Below are 15,199 nucleotides of genomic sequence, written 5' to 3'. Positions count from 1 at the left end.
AATTTTTCTGGTAAGCGCGAGCTTATGCGAATGCTTACTTATTTTGAAAATAACTGGTCTAAGAAAACCTGGCCAAAAAACCGACTTAGAGGATACCTAAACACTATTTCAAGCGATGTTTGCCTGAATTGTTACATGCATACATTTTTAAGAAGCTGCCTTTTCGGTCCCTACACTTCTTCTGCCTTGAAGCGTGGCAAACAACCAATAATTTTTTGTATTTTTCGAAGCCCGTTAGAGTTCAGTCCCGCTGTGCCCATGCAACATTTTTAGTCATCTAAAATCGACCCTAAAATATTATGCAACTTTCACAAAAAAATGTTTGAGGGAAGTTGAAGTTAAAGCAGAACTTTCCCATTTTAATTCTCTCTCCCATCTCTTTAAAAGTAACGTTTAAAAGTGTGCTTTCAGGGAGATAAGAATTGTTTTGATAGAGCTCACAGCACTTCTTTAACTAAATTTTTAACCTTTAATATCTCAAAATGTACCTAGGTTTAGTGGGCAGTTTTTGTGTGTGTTGTAATGTAGGAAAACAACAATTTTAGGTAATCCTTTAACACCCTATAGCTCGACACCTGGAGGCATGTCTTAATGGACTTTTTATCTTAAAAGTACATGAAAAATGGCCCTGTGCAATTTACGGGCACTTTCTGAAAACATACGGTGTTTATTCTGCAATTTAAAATGTTCTAAATGAACTTTTTCTCCTTTGCACTTTTTTCATTCTGAAACTTAACATCGTAATTTCATAAACTTGGTTTTTAACGACTCGGATATGTTTTCCTAGCTAAAAACTGAAATAATCATTAGTTTATTATTATCTTTTGCTTACAATTCTTGCAGACGTTTATGTTTCTGTTTTCCTGTTTTATAAACTATTCCTTATTTTTTTCTCTAAGCGCCTGATCCAACGATTTCTCCAGCTCAGAAAACTTAGGCGTATCTTCTTTACTTTCTTCATCCTGCTGTTGTGTAATAGTGCTTTAGTGTACGTTAATTTTTTTTATCATTGGAGAATCTGTTCACTTGCATTTCTAAAAGCTCTTGAAAATATTCTTGCTAACATGTTGTTACTTTTTCTTGTTTCGATATGAAATTTCCACGCTCTGGTCTTTTTAGTTCATTGTGTTTCCCCTGCAAATTGTATTTCTTCACGTTTTAAGTAGACTTAAAAAACCGCGTTCATCTATTTTGTCCTATTGTCTTTTCAAATATATTTATTGGGACTGTTGCCAGGCCTTAACCATTTTCCTTTCTTTATACATGTTTTTTATTACTGTGTATTTTGCTGCCTAGTCCACAGATTTGTTCTGTGAATTTTGTCGTTAGAATTTTCAAATATTTCCATATTTTATCATTCGCCGTTTTGCAAGGTTCCTCCATACTTTCTTGCAGGGTCTTTCGTAATTGATTTGGATTATTTATCATGTTTATTTTCATTTATTTTGCCCAAATTCGGTTATTATTATTTACAATATATTCGGATGATATATAATTTCAAACATAGCAATAATAAGAATAACAATAATTCTAGAAGAAATATATTCTGATGTATATAAACTAAAACAATAACTTTTGCAAAATTTAGCATTGCATTACATTTATAATACAATAGTTTTTCCACCACAGAAGGAGAAAAAAGAAGCGCAAACCCAAGAGAAAAATGGAAGAGATAATCCTTTAAAAATTAATAGAAACAGCATCTTGTATTTGGTTGCTATTGATTTAACAGTCTGGTGTTTGCTGGCTTTGGTAGCTGTGGTAATATTGGCAACTTTAAAGCTTTTGAGAAAAATCCTGCATGAAATTTAAAGGAAAACGTCCTGCGAATTCTCTCCTTAAACCTGAACGACCTGTCGTTTTGTCGCTCTTCCATATCCTTCCTCGGAGAGCGTTCACCGAGTTATTTTATTACAAATAAGGACGAGGATAGTGCTCCTTTGGGCCTGACTGAGGTGTGCGGCTCTAAATGAGATATAGCACCGATCTTAAGGTTTGTTTCGTCTATATTACCTATCGGGTCGCCTCGAAAATCTTACGACCCTTATATACCTTACAAAGATCCGAATATTATTACTTTTACCGACATAAACTTGCAGCGAATGGTTAACTAGCACGTCATCATCCATTAACATTTTATTGCTGCAGCTGTTGAAGGCCTCAATTCATGAACTATAGTTACAATTACCGTTGACAATACCAGCTCGAGTCGACCGGCAAAAAACTCTTATTTACACTTGACAAAAGCGGCTATTTGTTGAGATTGCGTATAAGGAAACGCATAAGAACCAGCAAACGCCTGTTGAATCCCAAATGGGAATCTACCGGTCACTTCGACGTTTAATTGGAGTTTGTGGTCAATCAGGTCGGCAAGAATTCGGCTTAATTTAGTGGACGAGTAATTAAAAATCTCGGTTTCGGAATATTCAATGATGCGATCCTTAAAGGGCAAGAGTCTTTCGGTTTCTTCAGGCCCGCATCAGTACGGTCACAGGATGTGGTTGAAATATGTTTTTAGCGCTAAACTACTGAATATATGTAAAAAATTGCAATAAACAACGCATTTCTGCTTTCGTAGTCTCTTAAAGTTTTAAAGCGTAAATTCGAAACCCCAGCATGTAGATTTAGTAGCTTGATAATTCGGTATCCGATGCAGGCCACCACAGTGTACATTTCTGTTAGTTTCCTGGACGGTAAATCTGTCCGAACGTTGTTGTCCAGTTAATTCCGCTACCAAATCGGTCTTGCTAAACCGCCGCCGTGAAGGAAACTGACTTCAATGACCGCAAATTATTTCTGAAACCGACGATTTCGTCTTAAGCTCTTGGACTTTAGAGATATTGGTTGAACTCGCAAAGACAATGCCGAAATTGGCTTGGTTTGCATAGATGGAAGCGAATTTTTGCTCGTCTTTTTCGGTAGTTTTTACCCGATTATTTTAAAACCACAGCATAAACACCCTAAGCTTGTCTTATGCCGCCTTGCAGGATAACTAACATTGCTTTTGTTTTGTCGCAGGACTCAGACAGGAGCAGGATATCTACGTCAGGCTTATCGACTCCGTTACGAAGCAGGTGAGTTTCTAAGTTGGTTAAATGGGGTTGAGAACGAAGGGAGTTTTTGCCCGGTGTATGGATAAGTCTTTATTTTTTCCCATAGAAAATTTTTTCTAAAAAAACAGATCAGGAGTTTAAGTATCACTCAAGCTGCTAATAAGTTACCGTTGCAGATTTGTGCTCATTCTAGTTTGCACTCATTTTTCGCCACTTAATTAATCGCACTTTTGTATGGGCTTTTGTCTGGCGTTAAATTATTTTTAGACGACTCAAAAAAACGCGTCATTGGTACTGAGTTGATACGAAAACGCCGTAACATTGAAAGAATTTATTTTTCCAAAAAATCGGTTATTTGAAAAGACTTTGAAGACCTAAAAAGTCGACTGAAGAACATCAAATTTTCCTAATTTACATCAAAGTTTAAGTCGATACATTTTCAGAAATTTTCCATTTCGCATTGGCATCATTCCCTTAATAAATCGTTCATGTTTAAGTACGTCGAGTCTTTTATTTCGGCCGCAGGGTATCTAAACATTCCTAGACATGTAGTGCTAATAAGATTAAAAGCAGGAACAAGACTGAGGAGAAAGCTTAACAAGATTAGTGGCAATTGTTGTTTCACCAAGGGAGGAAATTAAGACAAAGAGTCCTGTTTACCGCAGGGTCGGAAAAATTATATTTTTTTATTAAATTTGTTTGTTGTCGGGCGATTTGCGCTTAAATTCAAACAAATACTCACTTTTTGCAATTTATTGTAGTAGAGTGCTTTGTTTCCCAGAGACTCTTCAAAGAATCTCAGTATTTTAATTGTGCATCTAGTAACGAAAGGAATCAAAACAAAGGGTAATAAATAATGAAAAATTGTATCATTATTATGTTAGATAAAAAATGCATGGCATAATCGATATGACATTATTTTTTTTGCAGAACAGGGCCGAACATGTTAAATTATTGTAAATAAAATTTAAATATTGATGAGCTAGTTTTAGTGAAACTCAATGCAATTTGTACGCGTCACTTTTGGAGAAATGGCATGATGGCTAGCGAAAATTTAAATAAAAACGAGTGAAATGAATCATTAATGAAATAGAACTATACTTAAAAAACATGTTATTTTAGTCAATAATTTAGCATGTTTTGTTGGAAGTGTCTGAAATATTGAGAAATTTTATTACACAATGTCGCCAGTATAATCTTGCCTGCGCCCAACACTTTATTTATCCCTTCTGTCACATTAGGATCAATTTAACCACATGTTAACAGTGAAACTGTGCTCTGGAGAGCTTTGAAAACTCACATTTCAGCCTACTAATTACAAAATGTTTAATTAGTGCAAACCATATCGAAATTCTAGATACAAACATTTATCCAGTGCTATGGATTTTGTAAGATTTTATTTCTGGTAAATTCGTGTTAGCTTCATTGTTTTTCATCTTCAATGCGGGATATTAACAAAAAAATGCGAAAAGATAGGGCAAAAAATTCCCGAGGGAATTAGCATTCTTATCATGGGATGTTGGACGTCCTTGTCCAGCAGAAGCAGCCGTAATGCCATTCGGGCTATCTCTCTGGGCGTATTTAAATTAATTTGTTCCAGGCGCTTGTGCATATTCATAAAAGTATATCGATGGTCTCCAGAGGATACGGGAGACTGGCACGGGCCTTCTACAGGCTTAACAGGCCGGAAACGTATCCAGAGTAGGCTATTTGACAGAAGTTGCAAAATTAACAGCCGCTTTTTAAAGACTCTAATGATGAGAGTTTGAAAAATGGTGCTTTTATTAAGAAAACTGCACACAAATCTTCGGAATCGTTTTTAGATTGAAATGTCAAAATTCGATAGAGAATAGGAAAAACTCTGAAATTGGAAAATTGAAAATTAATATACTTTTTCTGGTTCAACTGGAAGCGCTTTTTTGGATTTAAACATCGATGTTTGCTGTTAATGTCTTACCAAAGAAAACTTTAAACTAATAATTTTGATGCAAAATCTAATTCAAAAGGTCAGCTGGAAATCGCAGTTTTTGCCAAAATCGATCAAACTTAGTTTGCAATGAAAAATCTCTTTTTGCACAATCTCTTTTGTTCCAGTTCCAGTTTCTTGACCGATGTCGAATAATTGAAAGATAGTTGATTTTCTTGGTGATTCGATCTGGGCAGTGGTAAAGAAGAAAAAGAAAGACTTTTTTAGTCGAACTAACGTTTTTAACAGTCGCCGTAAGCTAGGTAGCAAAAAGGTTTTTCTTTTTCTTCTTCACCACTGCCCAGATCGAATCCCCAAGAAAGTCATCCATCATTCAAATCTCGTTTGTGGTAAGCCATGTTTAAAAATACAAACTTTTGTTGTTAAAAAATGTGATTTGGCTGTTGTTGTAAAAATATGACAAAATCTCTTGGAAACCTAGTTGGACTTTGCAAAATATTTAAGCACTTTCCCTTCGATATAATTTTAACAGGAAATCTTCATGAATATGAAGAAGAACTAGTCCAAATAATGTGCCTCATGTACTCCTTCTTCAGGTAAACACAAACTGCAGAAGATCTTTAGACAAGCGTTACAAAATTCACCCCCTGAACGACAAATATATTTGGAGGAAACAAAATTCGCATTGCATCTGGAAATTAAAAATATATATATGAAATTGCTATTTGACTAGCAGTTTAGCTTCTTTAAGTAAAGTCGATTAGTCATCAACAGTTTTGCAGGTTTAATGACTTGTTTTTTCAATTTTTCACTTAAAAATTGAAGTCCACCTCAGAAAAAAAAATCAATATCCTTCAGTTCTACTTATTGGTTCCATATAATGCCTGCTGTTTTAGTAGATTAATTCTATTTAGTAATTTCCGGCCTGCGGTTTTAGTGGGCCCATGACAAGATATGAAAACATTTTAAGGGCAATACGCCCTTACAATTCGGTGCGAAGATACTCTGTTTAAGGGCAGTAATTATGGCATAAATTTGCAAAAATTAGGCGTAATAGAACACGCGAGCAGATTAGGCTATTAAAATAATTTTATCTAATTTCATTTGGACGATATCGTTAACTTAATGAGTTTTGAGGAGAATTTGAATTGTTCTGTTTCTTGTAGATTTTTTTCCGATTAGATCCATCTTGAGCCCTGCCCAGAGTAATCCGGCAAACCCTCTCAAATTGTAATCATATTTCAGGATATACGTCCCGTCTAATGATCATGTAAATGTAGTTCCATACAAAACAATGTTTGTAGATCGGCTAAGTCAGTTTCCGATAAGGAAACTACGTGGGCGCTACTGTTTCCTTCATTGTTAAGCCACGTGGCGATCACGTGGCGCGATAATCGGGCCCATCATATTTGCGACCCTTTAGCACTTTTGTTCGTCCCTAAAAATCTTTGTATCCCTATTCTTCCCCAAAATTACTTTCCTCTGTTCGGTTCTGATTATTACAAATATTAGCTCAGTAAATTGCTAACTTTTCTGAAATAATGCATGAATTTATTAGCGAACAGAGATCAATTTGTTCGTCGGTTGTTAAAAATTGCCTCTAACAAAATCAGTTTCGCGCAAATTTGCTGACGCGGCGCCCGCGTCTCGACGCCAAAGGGGAGAATTTCGCCGCTTAACTTCTTAAATTTAATTTTAGTCAATCATCCAGGAGAATTTAATTCTCGCTGCTCCAGTTTTGGTAAGTTTAAAAGGCTTATTCCGTTTTCTAGTGACGACATCTAACAAATGTCAAAAACCAAAAAAAAAAGATAGAATGTATTTTCAGAAAATTGTAAAACGTTGTTGCCATCAATCTGTGTACGTGGTGGATATTTCCCGAGGGCTCTATTAGATTAACATTATACGCCCTCTAACTTTTAAACTCGATATGAAATTTTACTTTTTAATGCGAATTTAACGAGACGCATCGCCCGGTATGTCTGACGTAATCTGTTGTGAAAACTTTATGATGAATGGGAAACTTCAGGTTTAGTAATTCTCACTTTATAAGAACCGGACAAGTTTGGAACAGCAATCGCTTCTTGTTTGCATGATTTCATCAGGAACTACTTATTTTACTCAGCTTTTCACTGTAAATTTGAGACGTTTAAAGGAGCCCACAAAACTTTGGATTGATTAATTAATTTTTCGGTGTTATTAAAATGATCTATGAAGATAAAATGGGGCTGAGAGTAGTCAAACGTTTTTGTTATTAGAAGGTACATTTTTCGAGCCGTTCTGGTATCAGGCAGCCTTATGTGCAGGATCAAAACTATTCGCTCGCCCCAGCTGGGTTTAGCCTGAAAATAGCACTCTTAAGCTTAAGTTTTATTATATATTTAAAAAAAAAATTCACTATTTTGTTGTTTTTTGACTCGCTTTGTCCATAAAATTTGTGAATTTTTCCGTGGCAATAAAGAATATTTCCTTTACAGAGTACACAGTACAGAAATTTGCGTAAAAATTCAAAAGTAAAAATTAGGGAATTTCATTTAAAGAAAGTTGTATTTTGAGCTGCAACTTTTGAGTTGATTGAAAATATTTTTAACATTAGTTCTTTTAAAATATGGCGATGAAACTTTTGAAATAAATAATACCGGTTAAGCGTAAACTTACTTGATGCTATCATTGGGTCACCCCGTACACAAGTCCAGGTTTCGAGAGTGTTATTTTCAGGTTAAACTCGGTTGATGTGACCCAATAGGCTCGAAACCGGTTCCGATTGTGGATGAGACTAACACATCTTGATAAACGATCCTTATTTTATCCAAACTATCTACTTTAGGCATTTTCTCATATCTACATTTTAGATTTACTATTATTTATAGTTTTTATTCATTATTATTAACTTTTTCGAAATAAGTCGGATGAACACGTCGATTTTTATTAATAGACTCATTTAATCTTGAATACAAATTGCATCAAGACATTTTAACTAATATATTAAAGTAAACTAAAAATGTAGTTCTTCTGCAACTCATCTTCTTGAATAAAAATCGATTCATTACCGATCCTAACATGTATCTTTGATTTATCTTAAAGTCTCTATTTTAAAAACTCGCTCAATGGTTAGCATTTCAACACGCCTTGTACAAAGCAAACGGAGATTTTCCAATAATTGGAGAATTCCAAAAGCCCCTGCTAAACACACTAGAATTCTGTGTGTTGTGTTTGGTTTTAGTCATCGCAATTTTTCTAGCAACATCCGCAACACTCAAGCAATATTTGGTGGTGTTTAAAAAAATATACTTTAAATTCCCATGGGAATGCCCCGACAATTCTTCTGGGTGTAGGCGGAGGCCCCAATGGGGCCCCGAACGTCGTCAGGCACGCCTTTAGGACTCTCCTATGGGGCCCAGTGATTTTCAGGCAAAATGAGTGGCCCCGCAGGAATTAAACGATATTTTCCTGCGGCTTAAAGTCGGAAAGTTGATTATGTGCCACTCGGGGGCCAGAACGACTTTATATGTGTATGACAGATTGTTTTGAGTTGGCACAACATGTTGAACGCAGCTCCGTCTCTTATAAAACTTTCGGTAATTTTGATAAGACTTTTACTTGCCAGCCCTATGAGGATTGATTCGTTTGAAGAACTGATCGATTTTGAGGCCAAAATTCCCAAAAATTTTACTTTGCAAAAGCAAATTATAAACGTATTCGTCCTGAATTATTTAGCCGCAGCATACAGTGTAATTCCAAGAGCAACACATGTTGCTCTTCTGCTTACACCGGCCGGTAATCCTTCAAAATCCCACCAAAACAGAGGGACGCGTCCTACATATTCAATTAAACAAAAATCTATCAACTGTTCTAAAGCTAAGTTGAATAATCCGCCTGTATGTCTGTGACTTAGGGCACCAAATCCCCCAGATAAAAAGGGATTTCTCCGCCTAGGGGCTAATTATGCTTACAGTTGGGGCCGATAGTTAGTAGCAAGCTTGTGGTTGATAGGAGGACGCTTGACTTACCTTAACTCTGTTTCGACCAAAACTATGAATTTCCATCAAGATAATCGATCAGTTTTCTTTGCATGGCACGCCAATTGGGAAAAACTAGAAACACAAATAGTTTCGCTTGTACATCGTGAGCTAATAATTACTTTAACCAGCAAAGCAGTAGATACAAAAGACACTAAGTCAACACATGCATCTTTGCATGTTTACGCCAGATATCCATCTTCCTTTTTTTTTAATTAGTAAATGGCCATTCTAGACATACCAATAATTAACGCTAGAAAAGGAGAACAAATATTGCGTTTATATAGGGTGATTATTTCCGTTTTTTGCGGACGATATATTTAACTGACATTTACTCCCTTTTCGTTTTATTTTATTGGCTGCTGATGCCAAATAATATACATAAAATTAATTTGCGAATATAATTTTCGATTGAATATTCAATAATATATTTTAATGCATCGATATTTGCAAACTGAATGCAAATAATTTCAATTATGAATTATTATAAATATCCATTTTGATGTCAGCTTTAATTGCATTAATTTTGTTACGGGTACTTTAGCAGCTTTGAATTGTTAATTTCGAGTTTTATTTATATCGGATTCATAGTAACGATAAAACGCAAATTAAAATTGAATGCAATTAAAAGTGCACACTTTTGACAGCAAGACGACGATTGAAGATTTTTAGAATCTCGTGGAAATTCATGTTTTCCGACGTTTTGCTACCGCGCGTAGCGGACATCCTCAGAAATGTTTCTAGTTCTCCGTCTAATGGCTTTCGAGCGAAACAACTCTGAGGATGTAAGCCGTTCGCGCTGGCAAAACGTCGGAAAGACATTATTTGTTACTCACCAACTAGAGAATGTTGACAAATTTGAATAAAACACGAGTTTTTGAGTCTTTAACGTTTGCTTTAAAAGCAAAGTTGATTTTTTTAGGTTCGCCCATCACATGTAATCTAATAAGAATTGATCTCATCGTTTCGTTTGTGCAACATTTGATTTCAAATCGAATATAATTGAATTCGCTCTTTGTTGTGAAATGGAACACTTTTCTCATCAATGTGCAATAGAAGACGTGAGAAAATTCTGCTTTTTCAAAAGAGAAAAATGTTGTTGCAAAATACCCATAATCGTGGTGTTGAAAACATGAATTCGCCTCAACCATATACGAGTAGAACTTATCTATGATCTAAAATACTGAAAACCAACAATTATTTACTTAATTAAATGTTTCATAAAAGTGTTATGAAAAATACTCGAAATTAAACGTTGCATTCATAAATCGCAAAAAAACACTGGAGAACCTCACTTGACAATTTTAACTTGATTGGAATATCTCGATATGGAAACTCCCTGTTAGTGGAACCAAACTTTCTTCGCAATAAATACGAATTTATAAGCTACGTAATACATATCCAATATTTTTTTTTCAAAAAAATGATTATAAATATTTCATTCAATTTTACAAAAATATGTTTTTTTAAATGCTCCCCGAATTTTAATGGAATTTATTCCATATTTTATAAACTGCCACTAAACAATTACTGCCAATTTACACATGCTTAGTATTTTCAGTTTCTCCTATATTATTTGAAATCATTAGAAAGTCTTTCCTTGATTGTTTCAGGCAATCATCTACGAGGGCCAAGACAAGAACCCGGAAATGTGCCGAGTTCTGCTTACCCACGAAATTATGTGCAGGTGAGTCAGTTTGTTCTGTGAGTTTTTGCAGTCAGTTGTCAGTTGTTCAGTGATTTTTTCCTTATTGCTTATCCCAAATTTCTAGCTGTTTATTGTTAAGCTAAGTTTCTGCAAAATAGCTAACTAAAATGAAATAAATATTATCATTTTGTGATAAATTTCAAAATTTTCTTATTCTTACTGTCCCAATCGATAGCTAGCGGTAAGCGAAAAAACCTGTATTGTTCAAATTGAACTGATTGGAGAATGAACCGAGTTTTTCTCTGGATTTTAGATGGAAATTTTTCACTCGCTAGAACTGCTAAATAGAAGCGTGTTGCCGCGCCGAGGGAAATATTCCGGCACTTCATTTTCTTGTAAACAAACTAAGCGCGGGAAGGTTTTGACAAATTGTTTTATGCCTCTTAACTTGAGCGCCGCATACGCGCGAGATAAAATAAAGCCGCTCCTTTTGCATCTCTGCAAATTGGGTTTTGATCGGGTTAGCTCCCGAATAAGATTAAGCCTTTTTCTGCTCAATTTTTGCCGCTTGCAAATTCGATCCTGCTTTATCCTTAGTCTGGCTCCTAAATATCGAAAAGCTGTTTAGAACGTTAAACACTTTCATAACTACATTCTGTTTTTACTGACTGACTACCGGACATTTTACATTTTCACTCGCCAAGTCTTGGCCTAGAACAAAAAGTTCCATTCCATGCCCACTCCCCAAAGTTGCTTTAAATTCAACAAAGCTATTTAAATATTTATTCCAATAAGCCCGGTCTAATCCACCCTAGTTTTGTTGGGACCGTCCAATCTTCTACCCTAAATATCTCACGGTGCCCTTACTTTAAATGAGGTATATTTATTTCCTTTTTTCCAAGTTTTCGTCCTGTGCCTATAGATTTTCACGGAAACATGTTTCTAGCTTTTATGATTATAAAAATGATATTTTCGACGAAAAACTCACTGTTTCATGTACATTGAAATGTAAATTGTATCTATTATTGACTAAAAATGGTATGTTGATTTCAGCCGATGTTGCGACAAGAAGAGCTGCGGCAATCGCAACGAAACGCCCTCAGATCCTGTGATAATTGACAGGTAAGATCACTTTTAATTTTCGGCTTGGTTCCTTACTTTACCTGAGAACGGCATGAGTTTTGGTGCTTGCAAGCGCTAAACACTTCCGGGAAAAAGTTGCCTTTAGTGTCCGGTTTCGTCGCACTCTTCATTTCCTGCCATCACTCGGAAATCAAATACGATGCACCTCCAGTTCCCCCCATGCTACGCAACCGAAATATCCATCTCGTTCGCGACCCTCCATAAGACGTTCGCTCCCCTCAGTCTATTCCACCCTATCCCCAGGGACGCCATTTTGTATCCCCCTGAGCTGCCCCTTTCCTCTGACGTCCCTCCGTTGCTATCAGCAAAGCACACACTGAACGAAGAAGAAATTGCAATGGACTTGGCCATGCGATACTCCAGCTACGTTCACAAATTGTACAACAATTTTTTTTATTGGGCACAAAATTCTACTGTTGGAGCGAGAAAAAATGTGTGAAACTACGTGGTCGTTATAGCAGTTTTCTGGCTTAATATGGAGGTGAAGATGGCTGATTTTGATTTAGCTTCTAGCTAGTTCTGGATGGGTTTTTGTCAAAAATTGCAATTTTGTTGACCGCGGTTGATATTAAACTTGCAAAAGTTGCAAACTACGACGGCTGAAATGTGGAAAAGATAGGCTTTAACGCACTACTAGTTAAATTCGACGTTTTCACTGATATTTGAATATTTTCCAAAGTTCCTTTAAAACCCTAGATTTTCCATAATCCCTGTTTGCCTTTGCATAAATTGCTACCTACTGCACATAAATAACTGAAATTTGGAAAATTATATATAAGAAAGTTCAGATGTAGTGGATAAGAAATAATAGCAAATGCATAATGTTCGCTGATTTTTAAAATAATTTCAAATTTTTTGTCTAAAAAGTGCAATTTTTGCAATGCTACCTTCTCTTTAAAACTTTGTAAGATGCAAACTGCAACACATAAATGGCTTAAGTTTGAACAAAATGTACATAATTAGTATTGTGTACGAAATAAAAATAAATTCGTTAAGAGAATAAGTTCGTAAGTTTTCATAGATTTTTGAGTGTTTTCCAAACATCCATCTAAAACCTACATTTTTTCTCCACAAGTTTTCATTTAATCTATAAACAGTTCAATTTAACTGCACTGTATTTGAAAATTCAGCTACCAAGAATGGTTTTTTAATACTTTAAGAAAAAGAAAATAAATTAAGGCAGTTTGTTTCTAAATTAAAAAAATGTGAACAAACATTAACCGAAAGTTTTATTGACTTATTTGCATTTTCTTGTATTTTCGAACGTACTGGTGTCTGGCAAAAAGCAGATTGTACAACACTTTTACATGGGAATCGCATGCGATATATCCAGTAAAGAATTTGATCCACTCTCCGATCTAGGAATTTCCTGTTTGCTCGTTTCTGGAACTTATTGCAAAGCAGAGCGTTGTTAACATATTTATCGTTCAATTCACTATTGTAATTGCTTCTCGTATCCACTAAGACTTTGAGTCAATTTGGATGTTAGATTTTTCTTCTTCTAAACTTTTCTTTTGCTGACTCAAACAATATACCTGGCACGCCTCCCTTCAAATAGTTATCGTTTAGTGAAGCATGTCTGTATTCAAATACGTCCCTCTTAGAACGTCGGCCTCAGCTACATTAACTGATTAAACTCCATCGAGTAATTTGCAAATAAGAATGATTACGTGCAGTTAGGCCAAGAAAGAAGCAGACTTCGTGACCAGCATAGCAATGCTGTACTAAACCCATTAATCTAATCAATTTTCGAGATGCATGCTTAATCTGTTTGGCAGCATATGGTCCGAGGGGTAGATCGAGCATTTTGTATGTTCTGCTCGATTAAATTCGTCTGTTTTGTTATTTTTTTTGTTGAAGGGGAGGAGGAGGAATTTTCAACAAATTTCCCAATCGGGAAGTCTGCTGCATGATGTTAAGTCGCTCTTGGGAACAAATCCGTTAGCATATCAATCCTCTCAAGATAAGAACCCATAAAAGTCGCAGTAATTTTACAATTAACGATTCCAGTAAAATGATCTGGCAAAGTGGATACGGATATCTGCGTATCCATAAAAACAATTAAATGTATAAATTACGTGTAAACGGGTAGTTAAATTTTATAATAACATAAATAGGAGGCCTGTTGGTCAGGCTAATTGACGACGGCTTAAGAGTGATTATCGTTAATAATATGGACGTGATGACGGTTATGGTTGTGGTGTCAAGTTGCTGATTACCAATTCGAAACGTTTTATCAGTCACAGTGTAACTGGTTTAGCTAATTATTGCTAGACGCCTAAATGGAGAAAGTCTGGATCGGTGCAGATGGATTAAAGCGTTCTAAAAAGCAAATTGACCATCCTAAGGCTGCTAGAGTTCTAATCGGATAGAGAAGGCTGAAGCAGGAAATTACTATCACCCAATTGAGCACGGTGACATATCAATACACTTTGTCCACCCTCCTTTACAAGGGGTAAAACGGTCCATTTCTTGTCACCCTTAACAGTGTCTATATCCGATTTACCATCCGGGGGTTCAGTAAATTAATTTCCTGAAAGAGCAAACTGAATACCAGACAATAAATTAATGCAACTGATTTCGGAGACACGGTTTCACAGCTGTAGGAGATTTCAAAGTCTGTTGAAGAGGCTAATGAGGATGTGAAAAGAGGAATGAAGAAGTTATGTATAAGTTGGCGCCCTCTCATCTAATCCATCCATGCCTAAACTCTTTGAAGGGAATCAAGAAAAATCTAAGAAGTGCGACTCTCATTTGGATCATTTGCTGACATTGTAAATAATAAGGTAATCAACAAACATTGAAAACTCTTTAAAGAGGAAATGTGACAAATATGAAAAATTTATAAATATCGGACACGTTTGGTGTAAATACACGGGGAAACATGACGAATGGGTCCGTTTACGAGTCTTCATCATCGGACTGATCGTGAATGAGTTATTTGGGCCTTGATTGCACACAAATGTCACACGTCGTTCGTGTCACCGCTTCCGCATGAATTATGTGCTCATTCGCTCATTGTCATCACCAATACCGATTAAAACCAGGAGCGGGTTGTGAAGTGTTAGTTTGGGTAAATTTGGTCACTTAAATTCTTCAAGCTAAAACATTTTTTTTTTCTGGGCAATTTCTATAATATCCATTAAAAAGTGTTAGAAGAGGGGCATGTAAAACATTCATTTTCATTTGAATACTCATCCCATTTTTCCTCTGTAATAATAGTTAATAAAATATAAAAACATGCGTTTTAATAAGTTCTATATTGTTGAGGCAGATTCATTTTCTTACAAACTTCTTTTTGGGCATTTCGCCTTAAAAATTTTTGTCTTTAAAAAAGACAGAATTTTCTCACGTCTTTTATTACAGATTGATAAATAGTGCTCCTATTTCGCAATAAGAACGAATTATT

General features: G+C 35.6%; 1 protein-coding gene across 5 annotated transcripts in view; it reads left to right on the top strand.

Moving 5' to 3' along the window:
* The window catches only part of LOC109539775 (transcription factor collier), a 52,377-nt gene that overhangs the window by 10,478 nt on the left and 26,700 nt on the right, over positions 1 to 15,199 (top strand). For all 5 annotated transcript variants that reach the window (XM_048668455.1, XM_048668454.1, XM_048668453.1 and 2 more), the window contains exons 5-7: positions 3,019 to 3,074; positions 10,613 to 10,686; positions 11,701 to 11,769. In XM_048668455.1, coding sequence (XP_048524412.1) covers positions 3,019 to 3,074; positions 10,613 to 10,686; positions 11,701 to 11,769 — 199 coding nt within the window. The remainder of the gene's footprint in view (positions 1 to 3,018; positions 3,075 to 10,612; positions 10,687 to 11,700; positions 11,770 to 15,199) is intronic.

This window comes from Dendroctonus ponderosae, unplaced genomic scaffold (assembly GCF_020466585.1).
Source record: "Dendroctonus ponderosae isolate FM_Combo_2020 unplaced genomic scaffold, Dpon_F_20191213v2 Dpon_F_20191213_7, whole genome shotgun sequence".
NCBI lineage: Eukaryota > Metazoa > Arthropoda > Insecta > Coleoptera > Curculionidae > Dendroctonus > Dendroctonus ponderosae.
This window is presented reverse-complemented; position numbering and strand designations above follow the sequence as displayed.